The sequence below is a fragment of the Mauremys mutica genome, chromosome 22 (genome assembly GCF_020497125.1).
Source record: "Mauremys mutica isolate MM-2020 ecotype Southern chromosome 22, ASM2049712v1, whole genome shotgun sequence".
Taxonomy (NCBI): Eukaryota; Metazoa; Chordata; order Testudines; family Geoemydidae; genus Mauremys; species Mauremys mutica.
In genome coordinates this window covers 2,293,857-2,309,886 of record NC_059093.1, presented here as the reverse complement: position 1 = coordinate 2,309,886, position 16,030 = coordinate 2,293,857, and the positions used below count along the sequence as shown (strand labels likewise).

At 48.8% G+C, this 16,030-nt stretch overlaps 1 protein-coding gene across 5 annotated transcripts in view; it reads left to right on the top strand.

The window, feature by feature from the left end:
* The window catches only part of CEP164 (centrosomal protein 164), a 74,817-nt gene that overhangs the window by 42,873 nt on the left and 15,914 nt on the right, over positions 1-16,030 (top strand). For all 5 annotated transcript variants that reach the window (XM_044996971.1, XM_044996970.1, XM_044996968.1 and 2 more), the window contains 11 exons: positions 5,328-5,459; positions 6,530-6,746; positions 8,435-8,512; positions 8,753-8,884; positions 9,244-9,366; positions 10,016-10,159; positions 10,351-10,434; positions 11,524-11,592; positions 13,034-13,212; positions 14,023-14,149; positions 15,644-15,711. In XM_044996971.1, the coding sequence (XP_044852906.1) occupies positions 5,328-5,459; positions 6,530-6,746; positions 8,435-8,512; positions 8,753-8,884; positions 9,244-9,366; positions 10,016-10,159; positions 10,351-10,434; positions 11,524-11,592; positions 13,034-13,212; positions 14,023-14,149; positions 15,644-15,711 (1,353 nt within the window). The remainder of the gene's footprint in view (positions 1-5,327; positions 5,460-6,529; positions 6,747-8,434; positions 8,513-8,752; positions 8,885-9,243; positions 9,367-10,015; positions 10,160-10,350; positions 10,435-11,523; positions 11,593-13,033; positions 13,213-14,022; positions 14,150-15,643; positions 15,712-16,030) is intronic.

Sequence of the window (16,030 nt, the reverse complement as noted above, 5' to 3'; positions counted from 1 at the left end):
CCCGTGTCTCATGTGTGACACTCCCTGTTAACACACCTGAGAATATTAGCCTGTTCGGTAACTTGTGACACTCTCTCAGGGTGCTGGGACTGAGAGTTCCCCTGCTACCCACCCCCCCAGCTCAGTGAGAGGCAGGCTGTCTTGTAGCAGCTCCCTGACGCTGACAGCCCTTCAGTCACTCAAGCACTCTCCTCTGGGCTCTGCCAGCCCTTGCTGCACTCCAGTCTCCGAACTCCTCAGAATCGTTCCCCTGTAGTGTCCAGCCCCCTCCCAGTAATTACCAGGTTCACTGTTCCTAAGGGAACTGTACACACACACACAACTGAATCCGCTGAGTATCTGCTCCAATCTAACAACACCGCACCGAACTCAACTTATAGTGAAAACAAATAGGGTTATTAACAAAGAGATTAAGAGATAGTGAGCAAAGATAATAAGAACAGCAAGTTCCTTTTAAAACAAAAGGTACAATACATTTCTTAGCATCTACATGTATCATTCAGTAGGCTAAAATCCTCATCTAAAGCAATTTCTCACCTAATGCAACCTCCCAGCGTCACTAGCCATCGTGGCCAGGATCCATAACTTTCGTGAATGCAGGAAGTGCTGTCCTGTTATCCTCAGTGATGGATAACAAAATGTCTTATTTGTCTTCCTCTTATACCTCCAAAGTTCATTGTCTTTGTATCCCAGAGCGAGAACAACCCCTGGGGTTTGGTCTCTGGCGTTCGCCCATCCCTCCGTTTACTCCACATGCAGATTTGGCCTGCCACATTTAATTTACATTTGTCCAAGACTTATCTTATCACCTATCTGGAAGAACCTGTTTGTGAGCTCTGCCTTAATCCAAAATCCTTACAACCCTGCCCTGCTTGCCATAGCCTGCAAACTTGAAGTGTACTCTCTCTACCATTATCCAAATCATTTACGAAGATATTGAATAGAACTGGACCCAGGACAGATCCCTGTGGAACTCCATTCAGTATGCCTTTCCAGCTTGACTGCGAACCATTGATGGCTGCTCTCTGAGTACAATTTTCCAGGCAGTTGTGCACCCACCTTACAGTAGGTTTGTCTAGGCCAGTAGTTCTCAACCAGGGGCCTGGGGCCCCCTAGGGGACCTTGAGCAGGTTTCAGGGGGGTCTCCAAGCAGGGCCAGCATTAGACTCGCTGGGGCCCAGGGCAGAACGCCGAAGTCCCACCGTATGGGGCTGACGCCCAGGTGCCTGAGCCCCACCACCTGGGTCTGAAGCTGAAGCCTGGACAATGTAGCTTTGTCGTGGGCCATGTCGCGTGGGGCCCCAGGCAATTGCTCTGCTTGCTGCCCCCTAATGCCGGCCCTGGCCTTTGCATGCAGAAAACCAGTGATTGTGGCACAGGTGGGCCATGGAGTTTTCATAGCATGTTGGGGGGGGCCCTCAGAAGGAGGCTGAGAACCTCTGGTCTGGGCTGTATTTCTCTAGTTTGTTTATGAGCAGGTCATGTGAGAGGGTATCAAAAACTTTACTGAAGTCAAGATATGACGTGTACTGCTTCTCCCCTATCCACAGGCTTGTTACCATGTCAAAGAAGGTTATTCTTGACATATCCATGCTGACTTACTTATCACCTCATTTTCTTCTAAGTGCTGACAAATGGAAAGTTTGATTATTTGCTCCATTAGCTTTCTGGATATCAAAGTTAAGTTGACTGGCCTATGATTCCTCGGTTTGTCCTTATACCCCTTTTTATAGATAGATGCTATAGTTGTCCAATCCTCAGGAATCTTTCCCGTCCTCCACGAGTTCTCAAAGATAATCACTAATGGCTCAGAGATCTCTGCCAATTCCTGAAGTATTCTAGAATGTATTTCATCCAGCCCAGCTGATTTGAAGACATCTAATTTGTCTAAGTAATTCTTAATTTGTTCCTTTCCTAGTTTAGTCTCATGTCCTACCCTTTTTACTCTGATGTTCACTGTGTATCTGACCAGTGCTAACTTTTTGGGTGAAAGCTGAAACAAAAAAATAATTTAACACTTTGGCCATTGCTGCGTTTTCTGTTATTGTCTTTCCTCCTCATTTAGTGATGGGCCTACCCTGTTCCTGGTCTTCCTTTGCTTCCCAGCATTGTAAAGTGCTTTCTTGTTACCCTTTATATTCCTAGCTGTTTTAATCTCATTTTGTGCCTTGGCCTTTCTTGTCTTGTCCCTAAATGCTTGTGGTGTTTTGTTTTACACTCAGCATTTTGCAGTTGGACCTATTTTCCACTTTGTGTATGACTCCTTTTTTTGAATTAGCAGCAAAGAGTCCTGTGGCACCTTATAGACTAACAGATATATTGGCGCATCCGACGAAGTGGGTATTCACCCACGAAAGCTCATGCTCCAATATGTCTGTTAGTCTATAAGGTGCCACAGGACTCTTTGCTGCTTTTACAGATCCAGACTAACATGGCTACCCCTCTGATACTTTTTTTGAATTGTAAGTCATTGAAGATCTCCTGGTTTAGTCAGGGTGGTTTCTTACCATACTTCCTATTTTTTCCTTCGCGTTGGTGTAGTTTGCTCTTGTGCCCTTAATAATGTCTCTCTTTAAAAAACTGCCAACTCTCCTGAACTCTTTTTTCCCCTTAAACTTGCTTCCAATGGGATCTTACCTTCCAATTCTCTGCACTTCAAGAAGGCAGACTTTATCAAAATCATTGTGTTTATTCTGCTGTTTTCCTTCCTACCATTCCTTAGAATCATGAACTGCATTATTTCGTGATCACTTTCACTCAGTCTGCCTTCCACCATCACATTCACAACTAGTTCCTCCCTCTTTGTCAGAATCGAGTCCAGAACAGCCTCTCCTCCAATCACTTCCTCCACCTCTTGTTGAGTTCAGACCAAGGCCTGGTCTACACTACGACTTTAGGTCAAATTTAGCAGCGTTACCTCGATTTAAGCCTGGACCCGTCCACACGACAAAGCCCTTTTTTTCAACTTAAAGGGCTCTTTCAATTGATTTCTTTACTCCACCTCCGATGAGGGGATTAGCACTGAATTTGGGATCATGTGGATGCAATTCGACGGTATTGGCCTCCGGGATCTATCCCAGAGTGCTCCATTGTGACCGCACTGGACAGCGCTCTCAACTCAGATGCACTGGCCAGGTAGACAGGAAAAGGCCCGCGAACTTTTGAATTTCATTTCCTGTTTGGCCAGCGTGTTTGCAGAGTTCATCAGCGGGATGTGCACATTGCCCGGCCCGTACTTTGTGAGAAGTCTACGACCATGTCCCTCCCGTCACCGCGCTGCTGTCGCCTCCTCAACTGGTTTTGCGCGAAACAATTGTCTGCCGTTGCTCTGGCAGAGGGGGGACGACTGACGACATGACTTACAGGGAATTAAAATCAACAAAAGGGGTGGCTTTGCATCAAGGAGAAACACAAACAACTGTCACACAGAATGGCTCCCTCAAGGATTGAACTCAAAACCCTGGGTTTAGCAGGCCGTTGATTTCACAAAACAAATTTGGGTCAATTTCTTGTTTTGATCCATCTATCTTTTACATCTTAGGCTGGCAGCAGACGGTGCAGTACGACTGCAAGCCATCGTCATCTCCTGGGTGCTCGGCAGAAGATGCACGATTGCTAGCCATCATCATCTCCTGGCTGCTCACCAGAAGACGGTGCAGTACGAGTGCTAGCCATCGTCATCTCCTGGGTGCTCGGCAGAAGATGGGAATGACCTGGCTGAGTCACTCCCATGTCTGCCCAGGCGCCCCTGACCGATCTCACCGAGGTCGGCAAAAAGAGCACCCAGGAATATGACGATGATGGCTACCAATCGTAATGCACCGTCTGCTGCCAAAATGCAATGAGCTGGTGCTGTGTAGCAATGCAGTCCCACATCTGCTAGCACCCAGGAGACGTACGGTGACGGTGAGCTGAGCGGGCTCCATGCTTACCGTGGTATGGCGTCTGCTCAGGTAACCCAGGAAAAAAGGTGCGAAACGATTGTCTGCCGTTGCTTTCACGGAGGGAGGGAGGAAGAGGGGGGCCTGACGACATGTACCCAGAACCACCCGCGACACTGTTTTTGCCCCATCAGGCTTTGGGATTTCTACCCAGAATCCCACTGGGCAGCGGAGACTGCGGGAACTGTGGGGTAGCTGCTCACAGCTACCCATAGTGCAATGCTCCGGAAGTCGACGCTAGCTCGGTACTGTGGACGCAGTCCACCGACTTAATGCACTTAGAGCATTTTGTGTGGGGACTGTATAAAAACGATTTCTAAAAAAAGACTTCTATACATTCGACCTATTTTCGTAGTGTAGACGTACCCCAAGTCTCCAAATTGTCAGCGTTGTTTTGGAATTCTACTCCGGCCCTCGAAAGTGCTTGAAACCCCTCCCAGCTTGGTGTCATCCATAAATTTTATAAGCGTACTCTCCCCTCCATTATCCAAGTCATTAGTGAAAATAGTGATTAGTGGACCCAGTACTGACCTCTGTGGAACACCTCTAGATACACCCTCCCAGTTTGACAGCGAACCAGAGGTAACTACTCTTGAAATACAGTCTTTCAGCCAGTCTTGCACCCACCTTAGTAATTTCACCTAGACCATGTTTCCTTAGTTTCCGTATGAGACTATCACATGGGACTGTGTCAAAAGCCTTACCAAAATCAAGATATCCCGTCTACTACCCCGCCATCCACTAAGTAACTAACTGTCAAAGAAGGAAAGTCGGTTGGTCTGGCACTATTAGTTCTTGACAAATCCATGCTGGCTATTCCTTGTAACCCTATTATCCTCTAGGTGCTCACAAATTGATTGTTTAATAATTTGTTGTTGGAGGAGTGGAAGATGGAGCACCCAGAGGAAATGGGGAGAGAAGCAAAGGAACAAGACAAGTAGAAAGGGTGCCTGGAAGCAGCATAAAAAGAGTTTGTTGTGAGAGCACAAAGCCCAAATTGCTGCTAATGGATCTAGCCAGCCATCCGAGGACATCTTTTCATTTTCAGCTTTCACAGCACTACGTGACTTTATTTGAAAAAAACGCTGTCGCAGTAATTTCCTGTCAGAATCCAGGGACACTCTACCCCACTCCTTGGCCTTGGATTCTTTAGAAGTGACTGTTTTGAAAGAGTGCTGCAGAGCTTTGAACCTCCGAGGTTCTCTTGTTCTCAGGAGCCAAATTTGAATGCATAAGGACAATAAATGGGACCCAAATTCTGGGGAAAGCTTCAGACAGGCTGATAACGCCTACAGGGAACCAGCATCTGATCTGTGGGTCTCAGAGGGAAGCTGGTTAAGGTTGTTAAAACCTCTGAATCTCTTTTCTTTTCTTCTGCTCACTCAGGTCTCTTAAAGAGGAGCTGGCGAAAGCTTCTGAGGAGGAAGAGCTGCGGATGAGAGAGGAAGAGGTCGAGAAGCTCTCAAAGCTGCGAGCCCAGATCAGCTCAGAGACCGAGACAGAAAAGGAGAAAATAAGGTGAAAATTTCAGTGCAAGCTATGTAAAGCTGTGGGTGTGAGCCTTCCCTTTGCTCCCTGTAAATAGAAACCCTGCCTGCTATCAGGCAGCAGAGTGGCCATGCTTACAAATGTGAAGTTACTGTAGATGATGCCCGGGTAACTAGGTGGTTTAATCTCGATATTGACAGAGTTCCCTAAGCATTGGAGAATATTCATAACACTGCAAACACTGAGGTAAATGTATCTGTTTATGTATGGCAAAACTGGCCAGCTTTCTTGGTGCCTCTTGTACTTTCTAAAGCAGAAGAGATCAGTGGGCATAGAAATGAGATATAGCAACATCATGTAGGAGGATGTCTTTGTAATGTATATCTTCTGATTCCCTTTGGGCTGCTCAGCCTCTCTGTGTGTGTCTACGTAGCCTAAAACAAAAGCTGTGTGGCAGAGTCTCAGAGCCTGGGCTGCAGCCTGACCTTGAATGTCTACACTGCTCTTTTCAGCCTCACAGCATGGCCTGACTCAGCTGGCACGGACTCTGAGACTCACTGCTGCTATTTTCCCCCCGCCCTTCCCCCCCACATATAGACATCTCTTTTAATGACCTGGGGGCTGTGAATGAACCCCCCCTACAAGTGAGTTGCACTGTCCATTGTGATTAGGATGCTTGAGGAGATGGTTGGATTGAGTAGACCTCTTCTGGCTCTTTAAGGGGCATCAAGACTAATGAGAGTTGGGGGAGACAGGCAAGGGCAGGAACTGAAAAAAATGAGCATAATTTTCATCTCTACTTTTTATAAATATACATAGAGAGAGAGAAACACAAACACAAAATGTAGACTTCGAATAGCTGCCTTTTGTTGTTTGCCAGGCTGCCTAATTACCCATTCCCAAGGCATACGTTCTAGGTAATACTTTACTTAACTCGTGTTTGAAAACCCGAGTTTGCTTTTGTTTGTGTCTTTAGGCTTGCAATTCACACTTGTACCATGTATTCGTATTGCAAGCTTGGTTGCTAAACGAAATGCAGTATTGCAGTATGACTGTCCTACTTACCTGTGTCTTTTTACCCCTTATCACAAATCTCCTAGGGCCGAGCAAGAGGCTGCATTGCAAAAGCTGAGAGAGGAGTGGGAGTCCTTGCGGAAGGTGGAGAGGGAGAGCTTGGAGGAGAGGAAGAAGCGTGTTTTGGAGATGCTGAAGGTGGAAGTTGAGGAAACACAGCAGAGAGAAGCGACAGAGATGGAACAGGAGAAGGAGCGAGTCCTGAATGAGTTAAAGGAGAGATTAGAAAGAGAGAGAAAAGAGGTGAAACTTGCGTTTTTACCGGGCAGAGTCAGAACTGAGAAGGCTTGTATTGTACTGCCAACCCCATGAAATCAAATAGCACCTGCCTGAGCATTGGGCAAAGTGCTGGGGAACATAATGGAGATGCTTCTAATCGTTTCCTACCAAGTGCGTGGTCCTTGGGGCAGATACACCACGTTACAATCTCAAAGACTCCCTGGTTTCAAGACACACTGTTCTTTGTGTTTGGTAAGAGGTGTGTGCTGGCTTGGGCAGATCTCATGTAACCCTTGCCTGCAGCTGGGCCAGGTGAAGGCTAACTGTGCCCTTGAGAGCTGTGTGAGTAGCCGCAGGGTGTAGGCTGGGGGAGAGGAATTGGTTAGGGGTGTCAGGAATCTCTTGTGCATTCTGTGATGCACTAAGCATGCTCGTGGGCGCCAAGCAGTGTAACTGGAAGTAGTGGGATAACGCGTAGCCTGCACAGCCGCACAAGCTGAGTAATGGTGAGACGTCTCTGACTGGAACAGTCTTGAAAGAAGTGGGTGGAAACCCTCTGGATGTTAATACGTGGTGGTATCGGAAGGACTAGGCCTGACCTAGTAAGTCTCTTCCCATCTCTAAATAACAGATCTCCACTTACACTTGTATCTCGTTAGTGAGGCTTTTGACACAGTCCCATATGACATCCTCATAAACAAACGAGGGAAATGTGGTCTGTGTGAAACTACTGCTAGTTCAAGACTGTACCCAGAGTCGTTACCAATGGTTTGCTGTCAAACTGGGGATACATATCCAGCCAGGTCCTGCAAGGCTCTGGCCTGTGTCTGCTACTCGTCAATAAGCCCTCGCCTGGCCAAAGCAAGCCATTTTCCCCAGGTCTGGATGCTGCCTTCCCTCTATCTGTCCCCCAGAAGGCTCAGGCAGCCCTTGCAATTAAGGGTGCTACTGTGATAGGCTCTTTATTAAGGAAGTGGTCCGGTCCACCTGTGCTCATTAACAGCCTTGATGGGGCCTGATAGGGGGCAGCCCTAGAGGCAGCCAAAGGGGAGCAGGGAATGGCTAGTGGAAGCGGTGGCAGCGAGCGAGGAGGCCCAGGCAGGGCAGAAGGCTGGAAAGCTGTAGCTAGCTTGAGGAAGCATCTGCCGGGAGCAGCACTGGCTCCTGCACATAGTAAAGGGGCTGTTTGAATGATAACTCAGCTCTGGGAAGGAAGGCTAGGAATTTCTGTCTCAAGGAGAGAGAACTGTGTGATTTCTGAAACCAGTAGGCAGCTGGGTGAAGCTGGTGTGCAGTATTAATGTGCGTAAGGCCTAAATAAATTGGACCCCAGAAAGGGAGTGTTTTAATTACTACTGGAGTGTTATGGTGAGTTATTGAGGAATGCTGTGTGAGAAGGGAAACTGAGGCGGAGTGCCTCAGGTCACCAGAGGGATGGTGGAAACTCTGTTACTGTCCCCATAGGGTTTTTAAAAAAAAAAAAAAGAACTAGTCCCATGTAGCCAATGCGCTATTCTAGTACTGTGTCTCATTGGTGGCAGTAAATTCAGGACACTCCAGATAGCTCAGGTGCAGCTCAGATTGGGAAAGGTATGAGCCTTGCGCTTTCTCAAAGGTTATGTATGAATCACTGATTGAAATGGGGCATTTGTACATCACCTTCACATGAAATGGGGGTTTTCAAACAGGACTTTGTGTTGACTCTCCTGCAGGCTGCAGAAGTGCTAGAGAAGCAGTTTGCAGCTGAGCTCCAGGAGCTAAAATCTACAGCAGAAGAGAAACACCAAAAGGTAAAAGCCAATGTTCCTAAAACTTGTAATAAATCTGTAATAATTCTGCACTAAATAGCTTCCTTAAATGTCATTGGTGCATTTTACGTCAGTTTCTTCCACTTCCTAAAGGTGATTCTTCTCTCGATCAGCACTTGGGCGTGCTCCGGTCAGGGAGAGGCGAGCCTGAGGACATGGATTTTTGCCATGCTGCGTACAGTGGGGAAGGCCCAAATGATTCCATGGTTTCTTTTGTGGCAGGTTGTTTCCAGCTTCCGGAAGCAAATAGCAGAGGCCCAGAGGAGTGAGGAGGCCCAGCTGCACGAGGAGTTGGAGAGAGCAGAGCAAAAAGTGCAGCAAAAAATGTATCGAGTAGCAGAGTTCGAGCGAGAGGTGATTATTTTTGTGCAACAGCCTTGGAGGTAGATTGCCCCCTTGTGCCCCTCCCCGTCCCCCCCCATATGCATGCTTAGCCGTGATTGAGAGAGCTTGGTTTAAAGCCTCCCTATCTCGTGGTGGAGAGGGATGCCATAGATCAGGTAAGTTCCATACCACTTGCAGCCTGAGTTTCTTACCTCTCTGCTTACCCCTGCTCCACTAGCCAGACAATGAGTGTACCCGGGCTGCCCTATCTCAGCGCTGAGATGCTTCAGCATTGCTGGAGCAACAGTGCACGTTGGGAGTTGCTGCTTTTGGGGGAATCATTGTGCCTTACCGTGGTGTAATGCAGTCTGCCTCTGTGACCACTGCAGCTCAGTGAGCTCATGAAAGAGAAATGCCAGCAAGTGGAGAGAGACCATGACCGGAAAATGGAGAGGATGAAAGAGGAGCATAAGGAAGTCCTGGCGAGGATTCAAGATCAGTACGAGGAGGAGGTAATGCTGCTGAGAGCCAAAGTCAGCCTGTAGATGTCCTTAGTGATTGGCTCATTGTCCCAGAAATAGTTACCAGGAGCCCCATAGTGACAGTCCAGATCCACCCCCTCATACAGCAAGTCTAAGGGCTGGAACCATGCCAGGTGGTAGATGGCCACGCCATCCATTGAGCAGCAGTATCACAACCCGGAATGAGTCTAGGGCCAAGGCTCTGAAGGAAAGTGTCCCGGCTGTCCTGCCAGCATGGGTGCGCCTCCTTGTGCATGCACACATGGATTTTTGCACAGGAAACAAGTGCTCAGTTCTTTGCAGATGCATCTGTTGTGCCTACATCAGAAAACTTGGCCTTGAATATCTGTATGTCCCCAGTTTCTGATGACAGAATCACTAATGGGCATGTGTAGAATGGTGTGCCCCCTAGGCCCCAGGCAATGAAAAGGTGATTTCCTCTTTCTCTGGCCTGTTTCTCTCAGTGTTGCCTTGCCTGTAAGAGATTCTGGTCCTATCTGGTGGGTTGCCTGTCCACACAGGGAGAGACAGTGTGTCCATGTCTGTGGGGATGGTCGGGGACAGAGCACATATGCATGTGATGTTGCTATAGATCGCTACAACTTTGCTTGCTCTTCTTTCTTGGTTTTGCACCTGGGAGGAGAGAAAGCAAAGAGCCAAGAAGCTCGAGGAGCTGAAAGGGGAGCTGGAGCGCCTGAGACAGCTCCATGATGGGGAGCTGAGGGCTTTGCAGAAGCAGCTGGATGAGCAGCTTAGTGACTTGCGGCAGAGCCACAAGGCGAAGGTGAGTGGTAACTTCCGTTTCTAGCATAGCTATGGAATAGACCATGGTCTCTGGCTCCATGAGTGTGCGCACTGCTCTCAGGAGACCAGCGTTTCACAAGGTGCGGTTTTCAGAGATTGTTGCTGTTCTATCTTGTGGTGAAGTTTGCCTCAGCAAACCCCTCATGTCAGGCTCCTCCTCGTTCTGCACAGGAACGAAAACTCCAGGAGTTGGAAATGGAACTCGAAATACGAGCAACAGATGCCAGGGCCAGATGTGCTCAGCTGAATCACCAGGTGAGTCGGTCCTAACTGGCACTCCCCATCTTCCCCCTATTCCTTGTGGGGGAAACTGGTCAGCAGGCCTAACTGCACCCATTAAAGTCACAGGGAGAACTTGGGAGCAGAACTGGGCCGGTACTGAATGCCCCTGGAAATCCCAGCCTACATGTATCGCACCCCTCATTATCAGAGCCAGTGCCTTGGGCTTTCTGCTTTGCTTTGGGGGAATACTTGTGTAGGGTAAGGGGCCGTGCAAAGCCTGGTGTCATGGAAGTACGTCATTCTCAGGGTCACTCTTGATTTCAGACCATGTCCTATTAATTCCCCACCTGCACTGCATGGCAAAGCTAGTAAGTGATGTAGTTGGGGATTGGTCCTGCTTTGAGCAGGGGGTGGGACTAGATACCTCCTGAGGTTCCTTTCAACCCTGAGATTCTATGACTCCAATTTCTGCCTTTTGGAAAGCAAAATATGTGAGTGAGTGAGATATTCCCATTGAGCTGGCAGAAATCTCTGTCTCTGTGTATACCTCTGCTTCTATTATCTCTTGCTTTGATAAACAGCATTTGAGAGAGGATGCTTGGGAAAGGAAGGGAACTGAGCAGCGCTGGAGGCTGAAAGCTGCTGTCGCTGCAGGACAGGAAGATGCTACACTGTGGGGAATTCTTGCATGTCCGTGTAGCTGAGCAGGGCAATCTGCTCTTCCCACAAGCAACAGCACGTTTCAGGCTCCATGCTTATTGAAGCCCTAGGAAAATGGAGCACTGGGACATTCTGAAGGGCTTGCATGGATTAGCCAGCCCTGCTCTCCAGGCCATGCAGCATAGTTGGTGTCATGGGGCCAAGCACACAAAGGAGGGAGCTACCCAAACAGCCCTGTTAATTTCACATTCAAAATACGGGAGAAGGGCCAAAATGAATGGGGAGAGATCAGTGAAAAAGTGGAAACATTGCTGAAGTATTTCCCAGTGGCCTTGAAAGCTGGGGCTGTGTCATGCCTAGACTTGACCCCAAGACCAACAGTGTTAGAGAGTCGACTTTCTTCTGTGCCTTGTGTCATGATGCTCCAACGTTCACTGGTTTGCTCTTCACTTCTCTATGCAGGAAGAGGCCATGAGAAAGAAAAGGCAGCAGCTTCTGGACGAAGAGAAACAAACTGAGCTGCAGAGAAATGTATGTATGCTCCAGCTTTCGGGAGGAGCTGCTGCCCCATCATTCCTTGTATTCCTGACACACTAGAGCACATCAGCACAGTGGCTTTAAAAACACAAGCTCAGGAATAACTCTTGAGTCCTAGATCTGACCATCCCCCTTGCAATTCTGCTTCAGAGAAGAGTGCTGTCTTGTTGGCAGACTGGGAGTGCATTTCATCATGGTGCAAAGGGAGAGGTTTCTGCACACGGCTCTGCTTTATGGAGACCAGGGTTTGCTCGTCTGGGCCCACGTGCTCCTTGCCAGGAACCGGGAGGCTAACTACGGCATCTGTTGCTTTTTAATCTCACTGGGTTGTGAAAACCCTAGCCTCTAACCACTCTGTTAATTGTACAACTTCCCATGGGTGGGTGGGCCGAGGCCAAGAGGCTGGCTGATGGCACCATGCCGTGTGGGGGGCTAGCTTGAATTGGGGCTAGAAGTCTCCAGAGCCAAGCTGAGGAACTGCCCGTGGAATAGCTTGGACACTCCTGTGAAACACGTTGACTCCCTTTGTCTGCACGTTCCCAGAAGGGGCTAGGCATGTCCTACTGTCTGCCTGGCTTTGCCTGCCGGTGATGGGCATTCCAGTTGTTATGCAGGGGTGATGGTGCTGCAACTCCAGGGTGGGCTTTGAGGTTATTGCAGGCTTATGGGCAGGAGTTAAGCAAAATCGAGTGGTTGTGCACCATGGAAATGGCTCGTGGAGTTCTACCGTAACCTACCTGCCTGCTGTGCTGTGAAGGGCACGCGCAGCAGGGAGGGAGACGGGCGCTTAGAGTGGGCAGAGGAACATAGACAGAGTAATGGGGTAGATCTGAACAGAAGTAAAATGCACCAGGTGTCGAGGAAAGCTTCCTAACCTTGAGATTTAGCAGACGGCTGCTTCCTCCTGGGAGTGATGGGAGCACTGTGCTGCAGGGGGCATTGTCCGCTGACCCCCGCGTAGGAGGAGGACTAGATGGGACATGGTTGAGCTCTTCCATCTCTAGTGCTATAGCTCACCCATGGGGGAGCAGACACCAGTCAGGCCATCTCTTGGGAGGATGCATTAAGACTGGACATAAGGGAGAAGGATGAGTATGGGCATGACAGCTGCAGGAATCCAGGCTGCAGAACTACCGCTGCCAGGTTGGTAAATTCCCCTGAATCCTCCATCTCGCTGCCAACAGCATCCAAGTGTTGTATGTAGTAGACATAACCAGATTTCCCAGCAAGCTCATGGCTGTTCAGATCTGGGGATTCTGGGTCAGGACCATTTCTGGGTACATAAAAGCAGGGACAGAAACCACACAAAACACAGGTTTGAAGAATGTGTTGTGCACACTTAACTTCCATTGTCCTGCAAGCACTGCATGCAGCACTCCCGTCTCTGGCATGGTCTGTGCTGGGGAAATGAGGGTGATTTCAATTTCATTTCCAGGAAGCTGCTTCGGCTGCTCAGCTCCGCCTAGAGGAGTCTAGAAAAGAGCATGCTGACCTCGTGGAATCCATCCGCCAGTTGCGCAGGACTCTGGAGGAGCTTCAAGACCAGAAGGCTGAGTTGGAGTCCCAAGTGGATCTGTTGCAGACCCGAAGCCAGAGGCTGCAGAGACGGATCAGGTGGGTGTCCTAGAGACGTTCTCTGATGCTCAGATTTACACACCCACCCCACCCTGTGCCGCTGACCTTCTTAAATGTTGGTGTTTCAGATTCGTGCCAGAATTATGAGGGGCAGTGTTGCTAGATGTTAGCCGGGAGCTGGGGGATAGAACTCCTGCTTTCTGTTCCCAGCACTGCCGTGACTCGCTGTGCAAGTTTGGCTTAAGTCACTTAACCTCTGTGGGCCTCAGGTTCCCCCTCTGAAGCATGTATTTAGCATTTGTCTTCCTCACAGCTGGCTTACGAGGAAATGTTCATAAATGCTTTGAACCTTGGGTGACTGCCAGATTCTAGGAAAGACCTTCCTGAGACCTCTGCGGGGCATACTTCCTTGTTCCTGCTTTAAGGGTGTACGTTGGCATAAACCAACGTTGTCCCAAGTAGCCAGTGAGCTTTGTTACATTAAAACATTAGTGGAGACCTGATATTTACTTTGTTGGACACAAATTCAGTAGCTTATCCAGTGACGCTTCTCAGCATGTAGCTGTAGGACCCAGTGTTTAAACAGCAGGAGGCAGTGTCCTGGCTACTCTCAGCCCTATACCCAGGCACCCTTCCTAATAATAGCCTGGATCTGCAGAGCACGAAGTCCCTGGAATTTTCCCTTTGGGAGACTGTGGGCAGGAGCCAGTTTGAGGAGTTCAGGGAAATCTGACTTCTGCAGAGTGTTGTGAATTCTTGTGAGTAGCATGGCTCTGTCACTGTCTGTTCTGTGTGTTGACGGCATGTGTCTCCCCCTCCCCCGCACATTGTGGACGTCTTCTGTGGCAGTGAACTAGAGGCTGCAGTCCAGAGCAAACAGGAGACCCTGAAGGAGCTGGTAGCCGAAGACAGCATGGCATCTCCCAGAAGGGAAGCTGAGCTCCACCTTGAGGACCTGAGAGAGACGCTTCAAGCTGTGAGTAAAAGCCTGCGCATTTGAGCTCCCCATGGAGGCTGGTGTGTGTTGGTGCCTTTCAAAGGCTCCCAAATTAGCGGGACCCTTAGGTCCCTTTGAAAATCCCGCCTAGGTTCTTTGCTGCCTGCTCTGGCTCATAGATGCAGAGGTGGGTGGTTATTGTTGCAGGTGGGAAGGGTTATTTGTTTGATTAAATTAACGGAAGCAAAGTCTAGTGACCGAGGCCACAGGACAGGCAACCAGGAGCCTGGGATCCTATTTCTGGCTCTGCTGAAGATCTGTTCCATCCCGGCAGGCAGCTCACTGCTCCGTCATTTAAATGATTGTACAGCGCTTTGGGTTCCTGAATGGGAGAAGCCACCGCCGTGCACGGTGGTGTTAGTCTGTGTGTTCATTTCTCTGGCGCTTTCGTCATCCCGTTTATATACCCCAGGGAATGTAATCAGAGAGCATCTCCCAAAGGCCACTTGTCCCACTAGATCAGGGGTAGGCAACCTATGGCACGTGTGCCGAACGTGGCACATGAGCTGATTTTCAGTGGCACTCACGCTGCCTCGGTCCTGGCCACCAGTCTGGGGGGCTCTGCATTTTAATTTAATTTTAAATGAAGCTTCTTAAACATTTTAAAAACCTTATTTACTTTACATACAACAATAGTTTAGTTATATATTCTAGACTTATAGAAAGAGACCTTCTAAAAACATTAAAATGTATTACTGGCACGCGAAACCTTAAATTAGAGTGAATAAATGAAGACTCGGCACAGCACTTCTGAAAAGTTGCCGACCCTGCACTAGATCCTTGGCATTTCTAAGGTGTTTACTACTGGTCCTAGGCTCCCCTGAGGTCTTGTGTGCTATAGGCGTCTGCTATAAGGTGCTCATATTGAGTACCCAGTAACAATATCTGCTTCTGCGATTCTCATAGCTGCGGGTGTTTAAGCAGGCAGAGGACTCCGAGTCTTTCCAGTAGGGCAGTGAGATACCTGGGACTGGATTTGTTGTTTCTCATTTTGATGTGGACAAGGGCTTTACTGTATCACTTGTGTCACTCCAAAGCAGTAAAGTGTTGCATAGAAACACCCCTTTCCAGAGCCTTACGGTTCCATTCCATTCCCCCCCCATTCCCAGCCCCCAAAGGAGCAGATCTGAACCCCCTAATTTACTCCTCTGTGCTGACATTATTTGCGGGGGTTTTGTGCTTCAAAAAACAAAAGGAATGTGTTGCTCTGGTTTTGTTACCGCCGTTGCACATTGGTTGGGGAGGTTTGGGATGCTGGTCTGGGGAACTTGGGGAAGAAAGCAGCTCTTGGGCAGGGAAGGAGATCTTCGTTTTTTAAAGTGTTCCCGTAGAGAAACACTCCTCTGCACTGGGCTATTCCTAGGGCAGTTTCCATGCTGCTGTCATTCACGCTCTATACTCTTGTTCTCCTGGGCTTATGAGGTTCTTCCTTCATTCGCATATTAATTGATTTTGAAATGTTTAAACCTCTAGCACTCCTCCAGAGAGCCTGCTTCCTTAACCTCGCACAGCAATGAGGATAGTGACCTCCAACTCGATAAGTAAGCATCAGCACACCGGCCACTTTGAAAAATGCTGTCCGTGCGGTTGTGTGAACATGTACCACATTGATGACCTGCTGCCTAAGGAGAAGGTATTGTCAGAGGTGCAGTGTGGAATGCACAGGCCAAGAGAACAAGGCCTAGTGCAGTGCTGCCCTCTGCCACAGAGCATCACGACTTGATGGGTTGTAGCACCTGGAATAGTGTAGCCGTTAGTGGATGCGGTTGCAAGGCTGTTGCAGCTACAGAAAGGGGCTGGCATGCTTCTTGACTGCATCTCCGAGGCCTACGTTGTACAGGAGAAGCAACCCTGTTAGCG